This window comes from Phyllobates terribilis, unplaced genomic scaffold, assembly GCF_046119375.1.
Source record: "Phyllobates terribilis strain yellow unplaced genomic scaffold, ASM4611937v1 Scaffold_1__5_contigs__length_1240528914, whole genome shotgun sequence".
In the NCBI taxonomy this organism is placed as follows: Eukaryota; Metazoa; Chordata; class Amphibia; order Anura; family Dendrobatidae; genus Phyllobates; species Phyllobates terribilis.
In genome coordinates, this window is record NW_027362761.1 from 158,964,805 (window position 1) to 158,992,072 (window position 27,268).

The 27,268-nt window shown below is 47.3% G+C and overlaps 1 protein-coding gene across 1 annotated transcript in view; it reads left to right on the forward strand.

Annotated features, from left to right (window-relative positions):
- Positions 1 to 5,649: 5,649 nt before the first annotated feature.
- ERMP1 (endoplasmic reticulum metallopeptidase 1) overlaps positions 5,650 to 27,268 on the forward strand; it is an 89,540-nt gene continuing 67,921 nt past the window's right edge. Inside the window, exon 1 of the mRNA XM_073669024.1 lies at positions 5,650 to 5,986. Within this exon, the coding sequence (XP_073525125.1) occupies positions 5,727 to 5,986 (260 nt within the window). The 5' untranslated portion in view covers positions 5,650 to 5,726. The remainder of the gene's footprint in view (positions 5,987 to 27,268) is intronic.

The window sequence follows — 27,268 nt, forward strand, 5'->3', positions numbered from 1 at the left end:
TTATCTGCTGCTATGCTCAGCTTGCTATGGAATAATTTATTGTTGCATTAAAAATATAAAATCACCAGACAAAAAGAAAAAAATGCATTATACACTTTTTAATCACATAGAAAAATTTTTTTGTTATGCAGGATATACTTTAGAGAGGACTAGATACATTCCCCCTGGCTTTTCTGTTCAACAGTCATTACTTAAAGGGGATATTTATTTTACTCACTTATATAGCACCATTAATTCCACAGCCCTTTACAAACATCATCATCACTGTCCCCATTAGGGCTCACAATTCACATTCCCTACCAGTATGTCTTTAGAGTGTGGGAGGAAACCTATACATTTTGTCCTTGGTGGGATTTGTTCGATTGCGCCTTTGGCATTTTGTGGGATAAATGGAGGGTATTGATGAGTGCATGAATATGCATAAGCTTGAATAATTTTACATGCATCCATGACTCTCCAGATTCTGCGGATGTTGATAGTCTGACATACCAGAATTGCTTCAAGTATCTAACCTTTCTGGAAGACGACGTGAACCTTCAGGAATCAGAGTTTGCAAGATGTATGCAAACTATTTTCTGTTGCCAGAGGGACCGGCCACATGTGGTGAAAATGTAAATATTTAATTTTTTGTACAAAGGTTTTTGTATGCACAAAATAAGTTTAGTATTATGGGTTGTGCCTTTCCTTTTTTTTAAAAAGTAAAAAAAAAATGTGTGCTATCAAACACAAAAAGAGACTTATTTTCCAAAACATAGTTTTATTTCACACTATGCCAAGCAAAAACTTAAAGGGGTTGTCTACTTCTTTTTCATTGATGACCTATCCATAGGATAGGTCATCAATGTCTGAATGGTCGGGGTCCAACACTCGGCGGAGCTGGCCGTCTTCTGATAGTAGCCGCCGCAGGGTACTGCACGAGCGCCTCCTGTTGATTTGAATAAGAGAGAGATGTGCAGTACCAATCCTCAGCCACTACCAGAAGATGGCCATCTCCGCAAGTTAATACTTCCAGCCGTTGGCCGCAGGTAACACCGATAACATCTAATCAGCGGAGGTGCCGTACCCCAGCCGATCAGACATTGGATAGGTCATTGATAGGTCATCAATGAAAAAGTAGTGGACAACCTCTTTAAAAAAAAACAAAGAAAACACCACACTTTGCTGTTAAAAAATTCATGTTTGTTAACTTCACAAACAACATAAAATTTAAAATTATAAATTATATTAGGAGGTGGGGGATCTGGCCGTGATGATGGGACTGCTAGAAGGATGATTGTGGGTAGATAGGTGTGAATATGTCACATCCAAAGATGCAGCAAGTTGAGGAGTGTAAGAGGGATGGTATGAGGAGGGCTGTGGAGGGGCATGGGCCCCCTGGACACTTGGTCCACATACTGGTTCATGGGGGTACTCTCAGTGGCGCTGTCCTTGGGCCACCTCTGTAATGATGGTACTGTGGTCCTGGGTGCCAACCTTCTACTGCTTGGCGGAAAGGCATTTGCGTTGAGGATCCCGCAGCATGACCGTATGGGTATGGCATTGGTGGTTGAGGTGGCGGGGTTGGTGGGGATGTCTGGGAGGCCACGGAAGTGACGGAGGGTGGATTTCTGCGTCCCTCAAAAAAGTAAAAAACAACCTGGGGGTCGTTTGGAGGCATTACAGCTTCCAACATCAGGAGCATGGCCGATAGCGTTCAGATTTTCAGTTTGGCCAGGACCTGGTGAAGATGGTGAGCGAGGCATTGGCAAAAGGCCCCATCACCATCATCATTCACGGTACGAGATAGAACTCAACTATCTACCTCACAATGTGTGATGTTGGTGAGGGCCTCCCTTCTTCAGCGTGCTGCGCGGGGTATGGGTGTAGCAGGGGGAGATATGTCCAAGGCCACAGTAGGACTATTGCTGGCCACCTGCTCTACTTCGCCAGCCCCTGATGGTGGTTCTGCAGATGGTCCTGCCTCCTCCTTCTGCCCTTCGCCCACTTCCAACTCAGATGGTGTGTCCTGCTCCTGAATGTTGGAAGTGGTCCTGAAAAAATGATGTGTCTTAAAATTTGCTAGTCTTAGTTTATGTAAAAAAAATTAATAAAATATCTTGCGACTAAATGACCACTTATGGCTGAAGCTCCATGATGAGCACCAGAAATTTCAGCTGCTCCATATACAAATATGGTCTCTTTTTTGGGGCAACATCCTCATTCTTCCCCCACTGCTGGTGCTCCCTCTGAAATTGGTCCCGACAGATGCACCAACTTCGGGTAACATCACTTACTGTTTGTGGGAGAAAGTGTATACTTTTTTGAGAATAAAATTGACGTGTGAATGTAACCAAACATTGGAACAGATATGTGAAGATCATAGACAATTAATATTTCAGAAAATGAATGATGTTTTTTAAGAGAAAGAGTTAAAGTAACTTCTGTCATCAAGTTCACACTATCTAAGCAGTGTGCCACTACCATATAATTGAGAGAGACGCCTTAAATATTCAGATATTTCCTCATATTACAATTATTGCAGCCATACGTTGTTTGTTTTTGTGATGAACATTTTGAGCTTTTTTGACAAATATGTTAAAGAGAAAAATCTCTTACAGCCTAAACTAAGCAAGGAATCATATACTAAAGAAGTCTGGTGTAAATTGATAAGTCTGCAGTGACTCTGTGTGACTGCAGACTTATGAATCCCCCCAGCGCAGGCCCTGTGCGCTACTGGGATTCGCCAGTTTCTGAGCTGGGACCGGCAGGTACACATGCGTTATGCATACTCCCGGCCAGAACCCAACTAGTAGGCTAGGCCTCGCTCCATACACTTCTATAAGTGTACACAGTGCAAGTGTATGGAGCGAGGCCACGTCTACTAGTCAGGTTCTGACCGGGACTATGCATAAAGTATACTTCACTCAAAATACGGCGAATCCTTTCAGCGCACAGTGCATGTCCTGGGGTGATTCTTAACCCTGCAGACTACCTCTTGAAGCTCATCAAGAGAATACCAAGAGTGTGCAAAGCAGTCATATTTTCAGTTGTTTCACATTTTTTTGTTAAGTATATAATTCCACATGTGTTAATTCATAGTTTTGATGCCTTCAGTGTGAATGTACAATTTTCATAGTCATGAAAATGCAGAAAAATCTATAAATGAGAACTTTTGGTCTGTACTGTAAATATTTTTAGTATTTTTTTCATTTTTTTTTATATTTTTACACTTTTTTTTCACTTTCTGACATTTTTATTACTTTTACACTATGTCCCACTATGGGACTTTCACTTTTTGCAGCCTGATCGGCTGTATAGCACAGGAATGCAAAACTATCCCTATGCTATGCAGCCTGTCAGACCTGCACAGGGAGAAGTTACTTTGGTCGCGCACTACGCATGACCAAAGCAACTTCCTGCCTCCTGGTGACCCGGATGTTGTCATGATGACATCAGGTCACCATGGCAACATCCGGGACCGGACTCAGACGCCGCGGGACGTCGGCAGAGAAGGTAAGTATAGAGCTTGCCTCCTCTTGCCATCGGAATGCTGCGATCGATTTTGATTGCAGCATTTCGGGGGTTAATGTGCAGGGACCGCTCCCTGCACATAGCACCAGGTGTCAGCTGTGAGAATCAGCTGACACCCAGCGGCGATCTCGCCTGCACAGCTTGTGTGCGGGCGAAATCGCCAAGGCACACAAGCCATGGCCCATGGCACAGATAAGTATTAGTACGCCCTGGGCCAGAGAGGGGTTAATAGAAGCTATAAGATACAGCTGCAAAGGGGGGACCAACTCCATATTACTGCATATGAACTTAGAACGGGATGTCATAAAAGCTCCTGAAGGCATAATCTGTGTCACAGGAAGTCACAGCTGTAACTGACTGCTCACTTCCCCTTGATTACTTATACAGTACAGACCAAAAGTTTGGACACACCTCATTTAAAGATTTTTCTGTATTTTCATGACTATGAAAATTGTACATTCACATTGAAGGCATCAAAACTATGAATTAACACATGTGGAATTATACAGTACAGACCAAAAGTTTGGACACACCTTCTCATTTAAAGATTTTTCTGTATTTTCATGACTATGAAAATTGTACATTCACACTGAAGGCATCAAAACTATGAATTAACACATGTGGAATTATATACTTAACAAAAAAGTGTGAAACAACTGAAAATATGTCTTATATTCTAGGTTCTTCAAAGTAGCCACCTTTTGCTTTGATGACTGCTTTGCACACTCTTGGCATTCTCTTGATGAGCTTCAAGAGGTAGTCGCCGGAAATGGTTTTCACTTCACAGGTGTGCCCTGTCAGGTTTAATAAGTGGGATTTCTTGCCTTATAAATGGGGTTGGGACCATCAGTTGTGTTGTGCAGAAGTCAGGTAGATACACAGCTGATAGTCCTACTGAATAGACTGTAAGAATTAGTATTATGGCAAGAAAAAAGCAGCTAAGTAAAGAAAAACGAGTGGCCATCATTGCTTTAAGAAATGAAGGTCAGTCAGTCCGAAAAATTGGGCAAACTTTGAAAGTGTCCCCAAGTGCAGTTGCAAAAACCATCAAGTGCTACAAAGAAACTGGCTCACATGAGGGCCGCCCCAGGAAAGGAAGACCAAGAGTCACCTCTGCTTCTGAGGATAAGTTTATCTGAGTCACCAGCCTCAGAAATCGCAGGTTAACAGCAGCTACGATTAGAGACCAGGTCAATGCCACACACAGTTCTAACAGCAGACACATCTCTACAACAACTGTTAAGAGGAGACTTTGTGCAGCAGGCCTTCATGGTAAAATAGCTGCTAGGAAACCACTGCTAAGGACAGGCAACAAGCAGAAGAGACTTGTTTGGGCTAAAGAACACAAGGAATGGACACTAGACCAGTGGAAATCTGTGCTTTGGTCTGATGAGTCCAAATTTGAGATCTTTGGTTCCAACCACTGTGTGGCTACTTTGAAGAACCTAGAATATAAGACATATTTTCAGTTGTTTCACACTTTTTTGTTAAGTATATAATTCCACATGTGTTAATTCATAGTTTTGATGCCTTCAGTGTGAATCTACAATTTTCAAAGTCATGAACATACAGGAAAATCTTTAAATGAGAAGGTGTGTCCAAACTTTTGGTCTGTACTGTATGTCTGAAGGCGGGAACAGTGACATCAGCACTGATTGGGCGCCACATGTCACAACAACCGCATAAGAGCCCTGGGAACGCGGGTGCTGATCCTGCTGGAACTGCGCCAGCCTGGAAGGTGAGTATAGGTGTTTTTATTTTGACAGATTGAGAAGGGCTTGTCCTAGTAATGGACAACCCCTTTAAATTATATGTCAGGCGTAATGTCAATGTCAGGAGCACTTGTATGCCTTGATATGAAATACAGCTATGTGCAAGAGATCTATGAAGGAGTGGAGCTCGCACTCTGGCTGTACACACATCTGTGGAGCTCAGTACACAGTCAGTGCTGCAGGCAGATGTCACTGGGCGCTCCAATATGTGCTCCGCCGCAGCGATGAGACTATAAGCGCTGAGAGCTGGTGAATGAGCAGTTTGACCCTCTCCGCCCCCTGTTACTTGCCGGCAAGAACAACCGGGAATTCTCTGCTTGTCGGCTGCTTCCTGCAGCAATGTGATTGGTCGGATCAGTGACAGCGCGGGCTCTGGTTGGCTGGGAGTTCCCATGGCAGCGGCAGGCGGAGCTACAGTGTGTCCGGAGCTTCAGTGTGTCAGGCATGGAGAGGTCGGGAGGTACTGTCCGCCGGTCCCGGCACAATGTGCCCAGTTCTGGGGCTGGGGCCGGTCATGGGAACCGGCGGGAGGATAACGGTGGTAATGATCGGAAGACTCGGAGCCGTGCCTTGGTGTTTGGTGCTGGAGTGCCGGCAGTGCTGCTGCTCTATGTGCTCGGCATCAGAGGACTGGTGCACTTATCATTGCGGCAACTAGTGACACCGGGGACCCGCAGCACCAGCTTTAATGCCACCAGTGCCAGGTACGTGCAGGCTGTATGTGGTGGGTATGGGATCCGCAGCAGCAGCAGCCATTCAGCCTTCCCGCTATAACATGGGCTGTGTGTACAGCAGGGTATAGCTCGGTAGGTGGTAGTGGCAGTGATGTACAGGGCTGCCAGGTTCGGTGATCTGCCCGGCGTGGCCCTGGTATAACAGGCTGCTCCATGTACAGTCATGTGCTGCAGGAGCTGTCTCGTGTACACTGGCATACAGTGTGTGCCCACAATGTAGGAAGTGCTGTCTGTATGTATTAGAAAGTGATAGGACAAAGGTCCCACTTAGACTTGATAAAAGTAACAATTTAGGGACAACCCTATTAAAATGAAACTTTCTTCCTGTTGGCCTTGATTTAGTTTCTAGCTGCCACTTCTACTTGCTGGGTGTAGTGGGTGGCAACTAGTAGATGCCATGTCCTATATGCTAGGTATTTGGTACACCTGCGCCCTTCTTGAAAACCTGATCAGATAGGACTGGCTAATCTTCATTACGCCAGGTCTCTCAGACAATCGGTATGTGGGCTACAATACCTGAACTGACCGTGGGTTTCCTGCGCCGATCTTATAGGCAAATAATGGCTTTACGTTTGGGTTAGGACACCCACAGTCAGTCCAGGCATTGCAGTCCATATACAGACCATGAAATACACCCACCTGACACCAGTCTTGTAATGGATCAATGACAACATCCATCTGGAATGGGAGGTTATGTCGCTCTTCAATGGGTGTACAGTCGAGGCCAAAAGTTTTGACATTGTTACAAATTGTGGTTTTCACAAAGTCTGCTGCTTCACTTTTTGTTGTGGGAATTTACATGAACTCTATTATGAAGAGTGACAGTCACTCATACATAATTACTGTACTTTGCATCAAAAAGGCTTTACAGGTAAGGATGTTGCTTGTAAGATTGCCTCTAAATCAAGCATTTATTGGATCACTTCAAAGAAAGTGGTTCTGTTGCTATGAAGAGGGCTTCAGGTTGCATAAAAAAAGTCCAGCAATGGCAGAAATATCTCCAAAAGAGGATTCAGCTACAGGATCAACTCAACGCTAAGGCCACGTTTACACGTTCAGCATTTGGTCAGTATTTTACATCAGTATTTGTAAGCCAAAATCAAGAGTGGGACAATCAGAGGAAAAGTATAATAGAAACATGTCACCACTTCTGTATTTATCAACTCCTGGTTTTGGCTTACAAATACTGATGTAAAATACTGAATGTGTGAACGTGGCCTAATACAGAGCTTGCTCAGGAATGGCAGAAGTCAGTGAATTTGCAGGCACAGTGAGTTGGTGAGGTGAAGGCTTTCTGGGCTGGCACTGTGTCAAGAAGGGCATCAAAGCAAAGCCCTTCTCTAAATGAAAAATATTAAGGACAGAGTGACATTCTTCAGGAAGTACAGTGATGGATTGCAGAGGACTAGGGTAAAGTTATTTTCTCCGAGGAAGCTCCCTTCAGAGTTTTTGGGACATCTGGAAGAATGATTGTACGGAGAAAAAAGGGTGAGTGCCACCATGAGTCCGGTGTCATGCCTACAGTAATCTTCCTGTGACCACTTGTTTTGTGTTGCCTTTCTTCATCCAAGGCAAGTGGACTCATCCTAATTTCACCTAAGAACTGTCATGAATGAAGAATGTTATCTAAACATCCTCCAAGAGCTACTTCTCCCATCCACTCGAGCAATTTGATGATGAACAGTGCTTTTTCTGGCATGATGGAGCACCATGCCAAGGCAAAAAAGTCATCACTAAAGGTGCTCGGTGAACAAAATATTGACATTTTGGCTCTATGGCTAGGAAATTTCCCATGCCTCAGTCCTATTGCAAACCTCTGACCAATCTTGGAAACGTGTATAAACATTTTGATCAAAAGGTCTAAAAACACTGAAGCAGTAAACTGTGAAAGAACCATAATGTTAGTCTCCAAAAAATTTGACCACAACTGTACTTGGGGGTGAAATAAGAGTAGCCAGTGCCCGGGCAGTTTAAAAGATGTGGGGCCCCCAGCACCTGATGTATCACTTGATGTGGCACATGATTCCCTTGAGGGCTCATGAGATGGGACATATGATTAACACACAGGTGCTCTAATGCAAATCTGCAGATGCAAAATAACAGAGACAGCGGCGCACCATGCAATTTCTTTTCTCTTGTGTACTTCACTATACATAACATAGCAGTACACATAAGATACTGTGTAATAAGAAATGGCGCTATATTATACCCGACAGCACTATTTGTAACAAAAGGGAATTCTATGTAATAAGGGACAGCGCTATATTTAACAGTAGGGAATGCTATATAATATGGGATGTATCACTCAGTGCGCATAGTTTCATAGCCTGTGTAAACAGAAAGACTACAGTAAACCACTGCAGATCGATACTGATTTACCGATTGGTGGTCGATTAGTGCCTCCGGTCGGTCCGTATAAGCATACGGTAACATCCAGTAACTCACTGCTGATGTCTCATTTAATTACAGCATTTTTCTTCATCTTGTCAAACCTTCATGTCGATAGTCTAACGCCGGGTAGAGTTTGTTGTACTGATCACCGCAGCCCTGAAAATAAAAAAGCTCACATATATGTACACACTTGTCTCCTGAATAAGAAATCCCCCACCCTGCTCCACTGAATACAGACATGCACCCACCATTAATATATAATTAGCTATCATGCAACCCACCATTACAAATATAAGTTGATAATTCACCACTGTGCCCCCGTTAACTATAATTAGCCACTTTTAACCCTCCCAATAAATATATAAACTAGCGCCTGTTCTTTCCCTCAATTCATTCAGTCACTCTCCTGCGTCATCAATGCCCCACCTGTGCACCTCCTACTCCCCCAATTCATTCTAATTACATACCCCCTCCCCTCAATTCATTATGTCCCCTCTCCCAACCCGACTTCAATTCATTATAATTTCCTCTCTCCGACCCCCATTTCATTTGAACAGAAAAAAATGTAATACTTTCCTTTCCATACGATCTTCTTGGTGCGATAACGTCATCGCATTGACTAAGGTACATCACAGAAAACGTGACGGGAGCTGCGCTGCCTCTCTATTGCCAGCCAGCAATGGAGTTTCAGGAAGGCGCCCTGCTCACAAGAGCTGCCGATGGTGGTGTACAAAATATTATAATAATGGCAGTCTGGCCGTGGGCCCCCCAGAACCTTGGGCCCTGGTGGTAGCCTAGATTGGCCTCATTATAATCCTCCTAGACTGTACTAGAACAGATTGGGTTGTTTTAATTATGGCATCTAGTAGATAAAGGGATCTAATGATATCAGTCTCCTTGAGACAGCTCTTTATTGTTCCAATTCAAATAAGTCTGTTTCCATCGCATTTATGACTTCCATTTAAATTATTTGCTTTTGTGTATATATTAAAATATGCCTCAGACAGATGCTATACAACCGGCATGTATGAATGTGTATGTCAATATGCTGTATATCGCAGTATGCATTTGGATCTCCCTGGAAAGCAAAAAATATTTGGCATATGAATGCTAACTGTATACATTTTGGTAGATAAATCTGAAGCCCCAATCACAATAAATATACACTGTACTTATAATTTCCATTTTTTTTTTTCTAAAGAAAAAAAAAATACTTATGAGATAGGTTCACACAACATTTGTGTGATATGAACCCTGAACCAGGCAGCAGATAAATGTCATGTAACTGCAGGAAACTGAGTCAGGGTTCAGCTGTGCTTTAGTTGTCATTTTTCCTGATGTTCTCATAAAAGCAATAAATTTACCACACTCTGACAATGTCTCCCTGTACTTTTTAATTTTTTTAAATTTTATAAAAAATTTTAAAACTATATACAAGAAGACAGGGGATATCAGGCATTGTACCCCAATACAACATAACAATAACCATGTATTAATTTGTAGAGGATATGAACACATCACGCGAGGTCACCTTGTCCTCACACATGGATTGCTGTCATGAAATGTTTAGATGACCGATAACCACCCCCTTCCCCCATTTCCAGTGAATATTCATTTTCAGTCCCTGTGCAGGACTTGTCATATGCATCATGTTATACTGCTCTATATTTCCTCTGTGGATATTTGATCTGGGGTGTATAATGGAGCTTCCTCACGTCCTGTCACATATGGGCTCCGCTCTGTATAATGAAGCTTCCTCACGTCCTGTCACATATGGGCTCCGCTCTGTATAATGAAGCTTCCTCACATCCTGTCACATATGGGCTCCGCTCTGTATAATGAAGCTTCCTCACGTCCTGTCACATGTGGGCTCCGCTGTGTATAATGAAGCTTCCTCACGTCCTGTCACATATGGGCTCCGCTGTGTATAATGAAGCTTCCTCACGTCCTGTCACATATGGGCTCCGCTGTGTATAATGAAGCTTCCTCACGTCCTGTCACATATGGGCTCCGCTGTGTATAATGAAGCTTCCTCACGTCCTGTCACATATGGGCTCCGCTGTGTATAATGAAGCTTCCTCACGTCCTGTCACATATGGGCTCCGCTGTGTATAATGAAGCTTCCTCACGTCCTGTCACATATGGGCTCCGCTGTGTATAATGGAGCTTCCTCACGTCCTGTCACATATGGGCTCCGCTGTGTATAATGGAGCTTCCTCACGTCCTGTCACATATGGGCTCCGCTGTGTATAATGGAGCTTCCTCACGTCCTGTCACATATGGGCTCCGCTGTGTATAATGGAGCTTCCTCACGTCCTGTCACATATGGGCTCCGCTGTGTATAATGGAGCTTCCTCACGTCCTGTCACATATGGGCTCCGCTGTGTATAATGAAGCTTCCACACATCCTGTCACATATGGGCTCCGCTGTGTATAATGGAGCTTCCTCACGTCCTGTCACATATGGGCTCCGCTGTGTATAATGAAGCTTCCTCACGTCCTGTCACATATGGGCTCCGCTGTGTATAATGGAGCTTCCTCACGTCCTGTCACATATGGGCTCCGCTGTGTATAATGGAGCTTCCACACATCCTGTCACATATGGGCTCCTCTCTGTATAATGGAGCTTCCACACATCCTGTCACATATGGGCTCCACTGTATACAGTGCTGGCCAAAAGTATTGGCACCCCTGCAATTCTGTCAGATAATACTCAGTTTCTTCCTGAAAATGATTGCAATCACAAATTCTTTGGTATTATTATCTTCATTTAATTTGTCTTCAATGAAAAAAACACAAAAAGAATTGTCCTAAAGCCAAATTGGATATAATTCCACACCAAACCTAAAAAGGGGGTGGACAAAAGTATTGGCACCCTTTGAAAAATCATGTGATGCTTCTCTAATTCGTGTAATTAACAGCACCTGTAACTTACCTGTAGCACCTAACAGGTGTTGGCAATGACTAAATCACACTTGCAGCCAGTTAACATGGATTAAAGTTGACTCAACCTCTGTCCTGTGTCCTTATGTGTCACCCTACCTGGATGCCACAAGTGTAATAAAGCTGTGTCTGAGAGCAAGGGGGAGGTTCTCTGGTCAGGGGAACATTAGCATGCAATACCTCCTGTCTCAGGCCAGTAGGGGGAGCAGGCTGCCCCTATAAAAGCTGGTACTGGGGACAGGGTTAGGGAGAACTGGATTGCCTGTCTCAGCTTTGAGACGTGTCCCAGAGTGGAGCAGGGACAGAAAGTTGATTGCACCTAAGAGGAAGTGTGGCAGTAGGAGAGAGCCACAAGCCAGAGACAAGAGGCGAAGTGAGCCTGTCTTGGCAGAGAAAAGACTTAACTTTACCAGACTTTGGTGTCTGAGGCTGGAAGGATTCCACATCCCCCAGCAGAGAACCAGCCCGCAAGGGACTGTACATTCCTTGGCCTAAGAAGCCTGGAGGCCCTGCCACAACCGAAGGGACCAGTGAAGCCGTACAAGGCTGGGAGCAGAAAGGAACCCACGTCACAGGCCATACAGGCGAGAAAGCACGAAAGCTCGGAAACGTGGGCTGTTACCCTATAAGGAGGAGATAGCCAGAAGGAGCACAGAAAGCACGGTAGGCCTACACCCTCACCCTGACCAGGGCCAATTTCCCCGTTGCTCTCCGACATCCAGGTCCCCTCCTAGCTGGGACTGTTTGTGGGTCAGTTTACCTGTTTAGTAAAGACCCTGGACTGCAACCTGTTGTCTGTGTGCTCCTTGCTCCTCCAGCACTATCAGCACTGGGACTCTTCACTACCATCACTCCCACCATCCATTATACTGCCCTTGGGCCGCACTCTTCCCGTGGGGAGTCACACTACCCTAGCTGCACACCTCATCAGCCCCAGCGGTCTGCATGCAGCGGCGGTTCCTAATAACCGCAATCCACGGGTGGCGTAGTCGGACATAATCAATATAACGGACTACCACTGGCCTGACCACCCTGAGCCACGGAACCGGGTTGCCACTACTACTCCCATCGCTCCCTATTGCCCGGATCCGAGTGCCCCACGGCCCAGGGGGCGAGTCAGCTTTGGCGTAGTCGGCAGGATTTCGTACCCGCAACCACCGGGTACTGCGTGCCTGAAAAAGACTTTTGTAACTTACCTGTGGAGTCGTTTCCCGCCATCCGGAGCCGATTCCCGCCATCAGACGCCATCTTGGACCGTTTCCCGCCGTCTTCCCGCCATCCGCAGCTGTTTCCCGCCATCGGACGCCATCTTCAGGACGCCGCGCGGGAAGAAGAGGGGCGTGGACGTCAAAACCGCGCGAGATCCGAAGCTCCGCCCCACGCACCGACGCTGCGCAAGGTCCTGGAAGGGAGAGAGAGCGACGCTGACGTCATCAGGACGCGACGCCAGGTCCTCGTCCATAGCAGCAGCAGCGGAGCCGCGGCCTACAGAAGAGGATCGTCGGAAGGTAGGCCACGGTCCACTAGGGGGGTAGAAAGATGTCGGACACAGAGGCGCCCACTACCACCAACGCAGCTGCAGCAGCGGTTATGCCCTTTTCCTTACCCTACATCCCGGGAGCGGCCTGGCTGCCCAAGTACTCAGGGGAGCCCCATGCCCTAACTGACTTCAAGGAAAGACTATACAGTTTGTTCCACGTTTATTCCCTGACAGAGGAACAGAAGGTCAGCATATTAACAGGGCAGTTAACTGGCGCAGCCCAGAGGGAGGTAAAATCATGGCCCACTGAGGAGAAAAGGACTGTGAAGGGTATTCTGGCCCGGCTGCGGGGTACCTTTTGATACACGTACCTCCGCTGAGATTAAGATGAGGTTCTATGGATGTAAGCAGCGGGCACAGGACAGCATCAGAGACTATGCCCTAAATCTGCAGGAAGCCTTGAGGGCTATTCAACAAACTGACCCTGGCAGTGTGCAGGAAACGGATAAACTGCTAACAGAACAATTCATAGAGGGTCTGCTGTCCAGCGCCCACAGGGCCCAACTGCGCCTCATGTTCTTCCAGAACCCCGACCTGACCTTTGCCCAATTTAAGGACAGGGCCATAAGGGTGCTCCGTGAATCTGCAACCAGTGGCGCTATAGACCCCCGGCGCCCTGCTATCACCTACCACCAGGAGGCGGCGCCCTCCTCTATGGACTCCGTGGAGGCTGATGCACAGGCCCTGAACCAAGCCCCGTCGAAAGGCCTGCACCACCAAGTCCAGGAGCTGACCAGGAGCGTCGCGGCGTTGACCAGGACCGTCCAGGCGTTGCAAGTGGACCCGTCGAGACCCATCAAGCTGGCTTCAAGTCCGGAGGATGTCCCGTGGCGTCGACAGAGGAGGATCCCGTCGTTCCGAGGGAGGCCCACAGACAGCTACGCAGAGGATGGACAGCCCATTTGCCGTCGATGCAACCAGCCCGGACACATTTCCAGGTACTGTAATTTAAACGGGTCCAACCTGGGGCAGAGGGCCGACCCCCAGGCATAAGATCACCAGGCCCTTATAATTGGCGTGATAAGTACGTTGGGGGGCGCCCGGTTTTACCCGTGGTGCTGGACGGTATCCCCATGAGCGCCTTGCTGGATACTGGGTCGCAAGTAACCACAATCCCTTATGTACTTTTTAAGCAGTATTGGACTGATGCTGATATCACACGGTATCCAGACAGTAACTTGAGCATCATCGCCAGTAATGGCTTACCCGTGCCGCAGATGGGGTTCAAGGAGATGACCATTAAAATTGGTAAAGTTGAACTGCCGGCACAGGGAGTGATTATTGTGGACATTGACCGTCATGAAAGTCACCCTAAAATAACTGTGGGTACTAACATCATTGAAAATTGTCTTTCAGAAGTAATTGTAATTCTACAACAGGTGGCGGTGAATGCTAGTTCCAGCCAAAAGAGAGTCCTCAACAAGGAGATAAAAGCCCTGATGAGACGGCAGCAGGTAGAACTGTCTGGTGGTGAGATCGGTAGCGTAAGACTCAGTGATCCATTCCCCATTTCCATGCCTCCCAAAAGTGAAATGATGATCTGGTGTCGGACTGCAATCGGGTTGAGAGGTAGAGACTACCAAGCCATGGTAGAACCCGTGTACTCAGACAGCAGGCCCACCATTTTGACAGCCCGGGGGGTGGTTGATGTCCGACATGGGGTGGTTGATGTCCGACATGGGGTGGTTGATGTCCGACATGGGAGGGTGCCCGTCCGCATCCTCAACATTGGGGAGAGGGAAGTACACTTACCCAGGTACGCTACACTCGCCAAACTGTTTGTTGTCGAACACCAAGCTATCAGGGCCGTGGAACCCTTGCCTCCATCTCCTCAGGCGGAGGGTAATGGCTCCCAGAAACAAAAGGAGGACTGGTGCCAGAAACTCCACGTGGGTGCTGATTCCACTCCCCTGCACCAAAAACAAGGAGTCTATCGGGTGGTACAGGAGTACGAGAGAGTCTTTAGTAAGCACCCGCTAGACTTCGGCAGAGTAAAGGGGATAGAACACCACATCCCCACAGGGAGCCACCCACCAATAAAAGAGAGGCACAGACCTGTACCCCCTGCACATTATCAGAACGCAAAGGGCATGCTAAGAGAGATGAAAGAAGCTGGGGTTATTAGAGACAGCTGCAGCCCCCTTGGTTCTGGTCAAAAAGAAAGACGGCACCATGAGAATGTGCGTGGACTATAGACAAATCAACCGTATCACCCACAAAGACGCATATCCGCTGCCTAGAATAGAAGAGTCTTTAGCCGCACTAAAATCTGCTAACTTCTTTTCTACTTTGGACCTTACTAGCGGGTACTGGCAGGTTCCTGTGGCAGAGGCTGACAAGGAGAAGACCGCCTTCACCACCCCGATGGGACTGAGCGAATTCAACTGTATGCCTTTCGGGCTCTGCAACGCACCAGGGACCTTCCAGCGGCTGATGGAATGCTGTCTAGGGCACCGAAACTTCGAGACGGTCCTCCTTTACCTGGACGACGTGATCATCTATTCGAAGACCTACGAGGACCATCTCAAGCACCTGGCTGAGGTGTTCGAAGCCCTGGCAGGCTATGGCCTGAAGGTGAAAACATCGAAGTGTCACCTGCTGAAACCAAAGGTCCAGTACCTAGGGCACGTGGTAAGCGCGGAAGGAGTGGCCCCCGACCCTGACAAGGTCACGGCAATTAAGAGCTGGCCAAGCCCCTCGAACATCAAAGAGGTGAGACAGTTTCTCGGGTTGGTAGGCTACTACCGAAGGTTCATCCCCGGGTTCACTAAGATGGCAGCTCCTATGCAGGACCTCCTGATCGGACAGTCCAAGTCCAGAAGTCAAAAGCCACCCTTCAAGTGGGATAAACCGGAAGAGGAGTCCTTCCGCCAGCTAAAGTTGGCCCTCACTGGGGATGAGATCCTGGCCTACCCTGATTATGGCCAGCCTTTCATTCTCCACACTGACGCCAGTAATGTGGGACTGGGAGCCGTACTGTCCCAAAACCAACAGGGCAGAGAACGGGTGATCGCATACGCCAGCCGGAAGCTGAGGCCCACCGAAAGGAACCCGGAGAATTATAGCTCCTTCAAGCTAGAATTCTTGGCGGTGGTGTGGGCCGTGACGGAACGCTTCAAGCATTACCTGGCCTCCGCAAAGTTCACCGTGTACACGGACAACAACCCGTTGACACACCTGGACAATGCAAGACTGGGTGCCCTGGAACAGCGGTGGATGGCCCGTCTCTCCAACTATGACTTCATGATCAAGTACCGGGCAGGCAAAACCAACGCCAACGCGGACGCCCTATCAAGAATGCCTCACTTACCTGAAGGTGACGAAGACCCAGAAGAGCTGGAAGAGGTAGAACTCCCCGCGTTTCACCGGTATGGAGCCGCTCAACACTCTCACCGCGTGAAGGAGGAGGATCTAACAACTGTGATGATGAATCCCCTACCTCACCACAGCTTGGCCGAGACCCAAGATAGTGACCCTGCCATCCGCCTGGTGAAAGATCTGTTGACCCAGGAAGACGCCCGCCTAGATCCAGATGCCCCAGAAGAAGCCAAGCAGCTATGGAAGGAGAAGAGCAAGCTGTTCCTCTACGAAGGCAAGTTGTGCAGAAGGATTGTCAACCACCGGACGCACGAGCTGACCTGGCAAGTCGTGGTCCCAAGGCGGGATGCAGCTATGGTCCTGGGGGCTTACCATGACAGAGCGGGACACTTTGGTTGGAAGAAACTGGAGTTCCTGCTAAGAGGAAGATTCTTTTGGGTCGGCATGAGAGGAGCTGTAGAAAAGTGGTGCAGAGACTGTGGCCCTTGTCACCTGAGGAGGAAGGACCGCACCAGCCAGAAGACGCCCTTGAGGCCCATCGTCACCACGCAGCCTCTTGAGCTGGTAGCTCTGGACCATGTCAAATTGGCTCCCAGCCGGTCAAGATACATCTATGCCCTGACAATCGTGGACCACTATTCCCGTTTTCTAGTGGTGGTCCCGGTAAAGGACTTGACAGCCCAAACAGCGGCCAGAGCCTTCCAGCAATACTTCTGCCGTCCACACGGGTATCCGGAACAGGTCCTTACAGACCAGGGTCCAGCGTTCGAGGCTGAAATCTTCCAGGAGTTCTGCAACCTCTATGGCTGTAAGAAAATACGGACAACGCCTTACCACCCCCAAACCAACGGGATGTGTGAGAAGATGAACAATATAGTCATTGATCTCCTGAAGACGTTGCCCCTGGAGGAACGCAGCCTGTGGCCAGAAAAATTGCCGGACCTGGTAGACATGTACAACAACATCCCGGTGAACGCTACAAACTGCACCCCGGCTTACCTGATGCGAGCTAGACCAGGTAAGCTGCCCGTAGACCTGGAGATGGGAGTCCTAGTACCTGAGGACACCTCCCCGGATGCGGACTGGGATACGGAAAGGCAACTGCAGTACAAGAAGGTACAGGAGAGTGTGGAGAAGAGCCTGGCCCAGGTGAGAGAGAAGCAAGAAAGACTCTTCAATCAACACGCCCCTGCTAGTCCCCTAGAACCTGGTGAGCAAGTCCTAAAGCGAAAAAGAAGGCTACATAAGTTGGACGACCAGTGGGAAAGGGAACCCTACACCGTACTGCAGTCTGACTACGACAACCCAAAGGTGTGCTTAATCACCAAGGACGGAGGAGAAACCACTAGTGTCGTCTCCAGAGACCACCTCAAAAGGTGCCCCGAGCAACTCCGTAGTGCAGAAGAGGATCAGAGTGACCTTGAACCCGCAGAGGACAAGGAAGAAATGATCAACACCTTTCTCGGAGAGTTCCCTCAGTCCTGGACTCGCATAAATGATGCCATAGTGGTACCCGTCCTGCATTTCCTGCAACCGGCCCAGCAACAACCAACACCAGAGCCGGAAGGTGAAGAGGAGCAAGCGGTTCCAGAGGCAGAAGAGCCTGTACCAGCAGCCCAGGAGAGTCAACCCTCTGCTGACAGTGAGCCTGCCATGCCTGCGGTAAGCCAAAGGACCCGCAGACAGCTGCCTGCCCTACCTGTACACCCAGCTGGTAGCTGTACCCCTAACGCTAGTGGGGAAAGCCAGGTTGGTCCACCACCAGACAGTGGGCTACGTAGGTCAACCAGGAGCACAAAGGGGCAGATACCCGCTCGCTGGAGAATATAGAGTGTACTAAGATTGTAAATAACCCTGTTGCAAAATGTTGAAATGTTTGCCAAGTTACCTGCGTGATTATTAATAGCGTGTTTCAGTTTCTTGCAGCTACCGTAAGGACTCAAAGGTTATGGACTTTTTATAACCGGGACCTTGTGTGGACTGCATTCTGAGCCTAACCCAGGAATGAACTAAGACTGTAAAGGACTTGGGGTAGGACAGACCCCCACCTGGTTAAGGCTCCCCGTTGTTTTGGTGATATGGACACCTGGTCACAGACCACACTGTGACCTAAAGAACTCAATTTGTGCGTCGTCTGTCTCTTAATGTTTTATTGTTGTGCATATTGTCTTTGTTTATTGTTTAGTCCCGGAGTACTAAATTTCACTAGGGGGGAATGTGTCACCCTACCTGGATGCCACAAGTGTAATAAAGCTGTGTCTGAGAGCAAGGGGGAGGTTCTCTGGTCAGGGGAACATTAGCATGCAATGCCTCCTGTCTCAGGCCAGTAGGGGGAGCAGGCTGCCCCTATAAAAGCTGGTACTGGGGACAGGGTTAGGGAGAACTGGATTGCATGTCTCAGCTTTGAGACGTGTCCCAGAGTGGAGCAGGGACAGAAAGTTGATTGCACCTAAGAGGAAGTGTGGCAGTAGGAGAGAGCCACAAGCCAGAGACAAGAGGCGAAGTGAGCCTGTCTTGGCAGAGAAAAGACTTAACTTTACCAGAGTTTGGTGTCTGAGGCTGGAAGGATTCCACATCCCCCAGCAGAGAACCAGCCCGCAAGGGACTGTACATTCCTTGGCCTAAGAAGCCTGGAGGCCCTGCCACAACCGAAGGGACCAGTGAAGCCGTACAAGGCTGGGAGCAGAAAGGAACCCACGTCACAGGCCATACAGGCGAGAAAGCACGAATGCTCGGAAACGTGGGCTGTTACCCTATAAGGAGGAGATAGCCAGAAGGAGCACAGAAAGCACGGTAGACCTACACCCTCACCCTGACCAGGGCCAATTTCCCCGTTGCTCTCCGACATCCAGGTCCCCTCCTAGCTGGGACTGTTTGTGGGTCAGTTTACCTGTTTAGTAAAGACCCTGGACTGCAACCTGTTGTCTGTGTGCTCCTTGCTCCTCCAGCACTATCAGCACTGGGACTCTCACTACCATCACTCCCACCATCCATTATACTGCCCTGGGGCCGCACTCTTCCCGTGGGGAGTCACACTATCCTAGCTGCACACCTCATCAGCCCCAGCGGTCTGCATGCAGCGGCGGTTCCTAATAACCGCAATCCACGGGTGGCGTAGTCGGACATAATCAATATAACGGACTACCACTGGCCTGACCACCCTGAGCCACGGAACCGGGTTGCCACTACTACTCCCATCGCTCCCTATTGCCCGGATCCGAGTGCCCCACGGCCCAGGGGACGAGTCACTTATGTGTACCACATTGAGCATGGAGTAAAGAAAGAAGACCAAAGAACTGTCTGAGGACTTGAGAAACCAAATTGTGAGGAAGCATGAATCCATCTCCAAAGACCTGAATGTTCCTGTGTCTTCCGTGCGCGGTGTCATCAAGAAGTTTAAAGCCCATGGCACTGTGGCTAACCTCCCTAGATGTGGACTGAAAAGAAAAATTGACGAGAGATTTCAATGCAAGATTGTGCAGATGGTGGATAAAGAACCTCGACTAACATCCAAACAAGTTCAAGCAGCCCTGCAGTCCGAGGGTACAACAGTGTCAACCCGTACTATCCGTCGGCGTCTGAATGAAAAGGGACTGTATGGTAGGTTACCCAGGAAGACCCCACTTCTTACCCCGAGACATAAAAAACCCAGGCTGGAGTTTACCAAAACTTACCTGAGAAAGCCTAAAATGTTTTGGAAGAATGTTCTCTGGTCAGATGAGACAAAAGTAGATGTTTTTGGGAAAAAGCATCAACATAGAGTGCACAGGAAAAAAAGAGGCATTCCAGGAAAAGAACACTGTCCCTACAGTCAAACATGGCGGAGGTTCCCTGATGTTTTGGGGTTGCTTTGCTGCCTCTGGCACTGGACTGCTTGACCGTGAGCATGGCATTATGAAGTCTGAAGACTAGCAACAAATTTTGCAGCATAATGTAGGGCCTAATGTGAGAAAGCTGGGTCTCCCTCAGAGGTCATGAGTCTTCCAGCAGGACAATGACCCAAAACACACTTCCAAAAGCACTATAAAATGGTTTGAGAGAAAGCACTGGAGACTTCTAAGGTGGCCAGCAATGAGTCCAGACCTGAATCCCATAGAACACCTGTGGAGAGATCTCAAGATGGCAGTTTGGAGAAGGCACCCTTCAAATATCAGGGACCTGGAGCAGTTTGCCAAAGAAGAATGGTCTACAATTCCAGCAGAGCATTGTAAGAAACTCATTGATGGTTACTGGAAGCGGTTGTTCGCAGTTATTTTGGCTAAAGGTTGTGCAACCAAGTATTAGGCTGAGGGTGCCAATACTTTTGTCCGGCCCTTTTTTTGGAGTTTTGTGTGAAATGATCAATGATTTGATTTTTGCTTCATTCTCTTTTGTGTTTTTTCCTTGCAAGCAAATTAAATGAAGAGAATAATACCAAAGAATTTGTGATTGCAATCATTTTCAGGAAGAAACTGAGTATTATCTGACAGAATTGCAGGGGTGCCAATACTTTTGGCCAGCACTGTATAATGGAGCTTGCTCACATCCTGTCATCTATGGGCTCTGCTGTGTATAATGGAGCTTTGTGGTCACAAAACAGACTTATCGCTTACAAAGTTATGCAGATAACATTTCTTCCTTTCTCAAGGATGATTACATCCATATCTATTAAGAAAAAAGATTTCTGACCGAGCAACTTTTGTAAAGCAACAATGCTAAAATTGATAACTGCATCAAATGTTTCATAAGAAGATAGCAGTTGTAACAATGGCACAATGTTTCAGTGTCCTTGTTTTGAATCCAGCAAGGAAAACATAATCATGAGGTCTGTGTGTTCTCTCCATTGTAAGGCAGCGCTAGACATCATAATGGGGGATACTCGCTTCGCTGCGACAATCAATGCACACGTGCAATGTCTTTCCGGTATTTTCTCAATACAGCAGTTTATTACTTCATAAACCGCATATGACCGGGTCCAACTCAGTGGCCCCCTGACACACATATATACAATATTCATGAGCCAAGTGACACACCGGCCCACTTTCTCCAGGTACAGCCTTCCGCAAGGTAATCATATAGCAATGTCCATATAACGTAGTGTATTACCTTTGCTGGGTTTAGCTGTCTCAGTCCATTACTCTGCCACCACTGTGGCTTTGCGGCTTCCCAGGTGGGGGTCTCTAGCCGTCGTTCCCTCAAAGGCCACTGACATCCACACAGGATCCAGGCTTTGCCTTTCAGGACTCTTCATCAAGCCTCTGCCTTCCAAGGCCACTAGCATCCACTCACAGGATCCAGTCTCGGCCTTTCAGGCTGCCAGGCCTCACTAGGCCTCACACGGTCGGTGTCCCACACACACAGGAACAGGCCTTACGCCTCTCTCACAGAACACACCTGTCTCCCATCAAGCAGGGTTTATATATCCATCCCGTGCACACACACACACACACACACACACACACACACACACACACACAGACAGACAGGACCTTTCTGATGTCAGTCATGTGATCAGACAGACATTCTGTGCGCGCAGGACCTGTGCTATGTCACAGTCATGTGACCAGTCACCTGAGGGGGAAGGTACATGGTCAGGTAAAACACATCCTGGACCATTACCGTAATGCCAGCAAGTCGCTGCATTACACCATATTTGTGTGGGTTTCCTCCTACATTATAAAAAAAGAGAAAACAAAAAAACCCACCCCACTAATAGGAACTCCACTTGTATTTCATTAACGTACTGGTTGTCAGGTCGTGTGTACTTAATGATTTGCATTATAGTTGATATTTTTCTGATTTGAGTGACATTTTTGCTTTCTCTTCCCCTCTGCTTGCCGATCTTTCTGTATCCGTCTCATTGGCAACAATAGCAAGGAGGACAATACTGAGCAGTGTAGCTGTTAAAGGGGTTGTCCGGCCTTAGGATACAAGTCTCCAGTCACTTCATGTGACTGCAGACTTGTGAATCTTCACAGCGTGCGCTGTCAGTGTTCTTCAGTGCTGGAGGCTTTCATGTGACCGCAAGCATACGACTTAGATACTTCCGGCCACATTCCAACTAGACATGTCTGGTCTCGCACAATACACTTGTATAGAGTGAGGCCGCGCACGTCTAGTCAGAATGTAACTGCATGTATGCAAATTATATACCTGAGGTCACGCACCCACTGCTCCTGGCACCAGAGAATCCTTGTAGTGCACGCATGTGCTGTGAGGATTCACAAGTCTGCAGTTGGAGTGACTGCAGACTTCTACTCTAAGGCCGGACAGCCATTTAATTCAATATTGGGGTAAGAGGAAACAGTTATTAGAAAACAACTGCACCTTATCTGTGCGTGTCTCTGCCTCTATATGTCGCATTTAACCTGATCACTCAATGAGCTGATAATCTTTCTCGTCTTTCAAGACTGATAGTAGTTTTTGAGGGTAAATGATAAGTGTAAGCGTGGGTGGGGATGAAAGAAATGACTGATAAGTGATCAAAGGGCCTTTTTCTCTAATAAGATAGAAGAACATTTCTTATCTTCTCCTTTTACCATTGATTTTATGGAAATAAAAATTAAAACTGTTTACTATTTAAAGTTTTTCCATGTACAGCGCCTGGCATGCACAACGTTTTTTAGAATGCAAATTTTGTTCTCATGATCTTTCTTTTTCCGTGAAAAGTCAATAAATGGATCTTTTATGCTATGGGCTTCACTGACACTACGGTTTTACAATTTTTACACTTGGGGATTATATTGTATTTCCTGAATACTTCTTCCACCTACAATGAAATAAGTAGTACTACTACAGAGTTACACCTGTTGTTCTGCAACAGCTGGCTTTTCAGGTTTCAGGAGATTATCAGATTTTATGAGAGACACACCTAAGTTGCATGATGAGCATAACTTTCTGCTATTATTTATTCCATTATATCAAGGCTGTTGTTTCTAGGATTGCTTTGGAAAGATTTCATGAAGATCCCTCCCTATTACTGCATGGCTTTATACTTAGAAGACCTGACTCCAGGTTAAAAGTGGCTACAGTTGCTGTTATTTTATGCTCTTTTTTTTGAGTTTTTTTATTTTTTATTTTATTCTTCTAAATCTGCCATTCTTTTCAACCACCAAGATTTTTAAGAATGAAAAACAAAATAAGGAAATAATGTTCAGTAAATAAATAGCAATAGTGCATGAAAATAGTAAAGTACTTAGTTAACATAATTTTTTGATTAAAAAAAACATGAAAACCACCCCACCACATCAAGGTGACCCTATTTGGGACAGGCCTAACCTCTAGCCATATGTCAAGTGAAGTAATGTGAATAAGGGCTGAGACCCGGCTAATGGACACCCAGCCATGGGAGACTACATGAATGTAATGTCCAGCTTAAAGAAGGGGGAGGCCACCCATTTATTTGCACAAGGTGCAAGAACCTAAAGAGATGAACTAGAATATGAGTTGGTGTGCATGCAGCGTGTAGACGCATGTTCACACTGGCCCCTAAATGGACAAAATCTAAGATAAAAAATAAGCAAATACCCTTCAGTAAATAAATAGCAATAGTGTATGAGGATAATATAGGGTACTTACCTTAATTTTGATTAAAAAAAAAAAAACATAAGTCATCCCACCACGTCACAGTGACCCTATTCGGAATGGTACTAACCTCTAGTATTACTAGCTGGAAAAATGCATACTGCTCCATTGGTCAATGCAAAAAAAAAGCATGGACCGCACCTCCAAAAATCATACATTTGATCTAATGCCTCGGCAAAAATATATATAACTGAACATGAGGTTCTTAGTTTAACATTCTGATCAGACTGTATGAAGCCCACTGCCACGTCACGGCAAACCTCGTAGTGGGTCCTAACATTTCCTACCTGAACGGGAGCGGAGCCGTGCGCCAACCACCGCCACAGCAACAATGCAACAGCAGGGCGGGCGGCCTGGTGCCTCACAGCACCCATGCTGCAAGACTGAGTCCCCATGACTCCAGGCCACGCCGCGCCGCCCCACAAGCACAAAACCACAGCAACAATGGCCGACACACTGCACCAACCCACATGAAAGGAGCATTGTGGCTCACCTTCCTCAAGCTCTCAAGTGAGAGCAAAAATAGGGTAGACCCTCTTTGCAGACTTCTGCTAATTAAAATCGCCTGTGCCAAATGGGAGGAGTGCTGGTCCAAGAAAGGGGAAAGAATATGCAATGCATAAAAAAAAGGAGCATGGACCGCACCTCCAAAAATCATACATTTGATCTAATGCCTCTCGGCAAAAATATATATAACTGAACATGAGGTTCTTAGTTTAACATTCTGATCAGACTGTATGAAGCCCACTGCCACCTCGTAGTGGATTTGGAGGTGCGGTCCTTGCTCCTTTTTTTGCATTGCTCCATTGGTCACACGATCTTTACTAGCTGTCCTGTAGTAATTTCATACTGACTACTCTCGGGTATCTTTTGCAACCAAAATTGCTAGCCTCAGGGGTCACTTTTTGGCTGCAGTGGTTACCTGAGAAAAGTAGAGACGTTGGTTAGTGATGGTTTTCCATGTTGTGGATTTCACTTGATGTCTGGAAAATCTTGTCTTTATTCATACTATTCTGCCACCGATACACGTGGTTGAGATGTGTCTGAGGGATGTGAGCATGAATCTCTGTACAAGCAATGGCAGGTTGTGTTACTCGCTAACCTCTGCTCCTATTCTTGATCAGCTGCACGTGGTTAATCCGAAAGGATGATGCAGTGATGGATTTAACAGGTTTTATTCACAGTACCTAGATGAGGGTAAGATGTCCAGGAAGATGAAGGGATGAAGATGAGGTAGAACATAGAGGGTTAAGGGTAGAGCTTGAGGTTAGAGGTAACATTGGAATCCTCTCTTCAGTCCTTATGCACGTGTTGTCCAAGATGGCACTGACCACAAGAAAGGATGTGATCAAACAAGATAGGAGGAGTTGCAGAAAGAGAGGTATTATGTGAAATCACAGTCATAATACATGAACAACATATTATAACAATGGCCAGTAGATGGCAGCAAAGTACAACAAATACTGTAACCATAATATCTCTATATAATATAGGAGACGTAATGGTTATACCAGCAAACGCTGCATTACAGTCCTGTGTGCTCCTGTTGGTCAAATTGCTAGACTTATCACCCCGGTCTCAGGGGCCAGGAAAAATCCTTTTTTTTTCATCTAAATCCTGCATTTTTTTTTTCCGCAGTCAGACAGTCCAAATACGCGTCTTATTAACTTTTTGGTATCCCCCCTCCAAAAAAAAAAATTGAGTGTGTCTGTGACTGTTCAGACACCAATATATCTGTTTAACCCCTTTCCGACCCAAGGCGTACTAATAATTATCTGTGCCCTGGGACTTATGGACCTGATACGCATTAGTACGCCCTATCTTTAAAGCGGCACCGCGACCGAAGTCGTGGTGATAAAATTAAAATTCCGGTGCCATCTTACCTCAGGGTAGATGGCGCCGGCATCTCGGGGGGTGGCTCCGCCCCCCCCACCCACGATCGCTGTGATTGGCTGTTCAATTCTGAACAGCCAATCACAGCATTTCTCACTGTTTCTAGCAATCAGATTGCCGGAAACAGTGCTGTGCAGCCTAGGATCGGTGCTCCTAAGAGCACCGATCCTAGGCTGTTGCCTAGTAACCCCAGCCCTCTCCCCAAACTGCTAGGATCGGTGCGATCGCTGATCAAATCGATCGCACGGATCACAGCGGGACCGCGCGGTAACAGGGCGGTCACGGGGCGGTGACCGGCTTGTGACCTGCTTGTCACCTCCCCATGACCCCCTGTGAAGTCATACAAGCCTCCTGCCAGTCCCCAGCCAGCTCTGATTGGAGCGGTCGATGATGACATCGATCGCTTCAGTCAGAGTACATGAACACAGGTGACACGGCGGTCACAGGGCGGTGACTGGCTTGTGACCTGCCTGTCACCTCCCTGTAACCCCTGTGGTGCGTGCCCAGGCCCCAGCCATCTCTGACTGGTGCGATCAATGTCATCATCAATCACACCAATTAGAGTACCTGACTGGGTGGTGACCGTCCTGTGACCTGCCTGTGACCGACCTGCAGATCCTCACACTTGGTGAGAATTTCTACAGAGCGGTCACGTCTGATCACTCTGCTGGGCCTTGTAGTTCCACAATCTTCTGTGACACTACAAGACCTTTCTCCTACCTGCTCCAGTCACTGATGCCGCTCTCCAGGGTCCTGGATCTCTTGCTCCGGCATCCTGCTGAGCTCTTCAGGCTGCTGGATCTTCAGCTTCGGCGTCTGGCTGCTGTCCAGGGTCCTGGATCTCCTGCTCCTGTCTCCTGGGTCATCGGTCTCCAGCTCCTTTTCCTGCGGATCCTGCTCCTGAGCCTCTTCCAGAACCTGCTGCTGATCCTGCTGAAAGAAGAACAGAGAAGACTTTGGTAAGTGCATCTCTGTTCTCCCCTCATCCACCCCTCTCCCCAACTCCTCCTCTCCACCCCACCCCTCCTTTTACCAATTTTTTTTTTTTCGTGCGTCCTGCAGCGGCCGAGCGCTGAGCAGTGTCTACGTCACTGATCAACGTCCGTGCTCGCTGCTTTTCACGACTTTTCTTTTTTTCTTTTCTGTGTTCGCTGTTTTCACAACTTTTCTTTTCTTTTTTTTTCTTTCTTTCTCTTCTTTCTCTTCTTTTTCTTGTCCCTGTCATTTCTCCCCCCCCCCCCACCTTTGCACCACTTCCGCGCACACACCCAGCAGCTGCCGAGAGTTGATTGGTGACATAGTTCACCGATCTGCACTCGTGCTCGCTGTTTGAACCAACTACAGTAGTTCTTTTTTTTTTCAGGAAAAAAGAATTCACACCAAGCACACTGACACACACACACACTCTAAATAAAGAACTGGCACACACGCACCACATACACGGGAAAAAAAAAATGGCCGGCTCATCCCAAACTCGCTATTCAGCGGAGGAGGCATACTCTTTTGTTGCCTCCGACACTGAGACCGAGGGCGAGGATCCCACATTTCTTTGCTTTTACAATTTGAGCCGATTTTCCATTCAATTTGTTAGCGGGCACCATGTC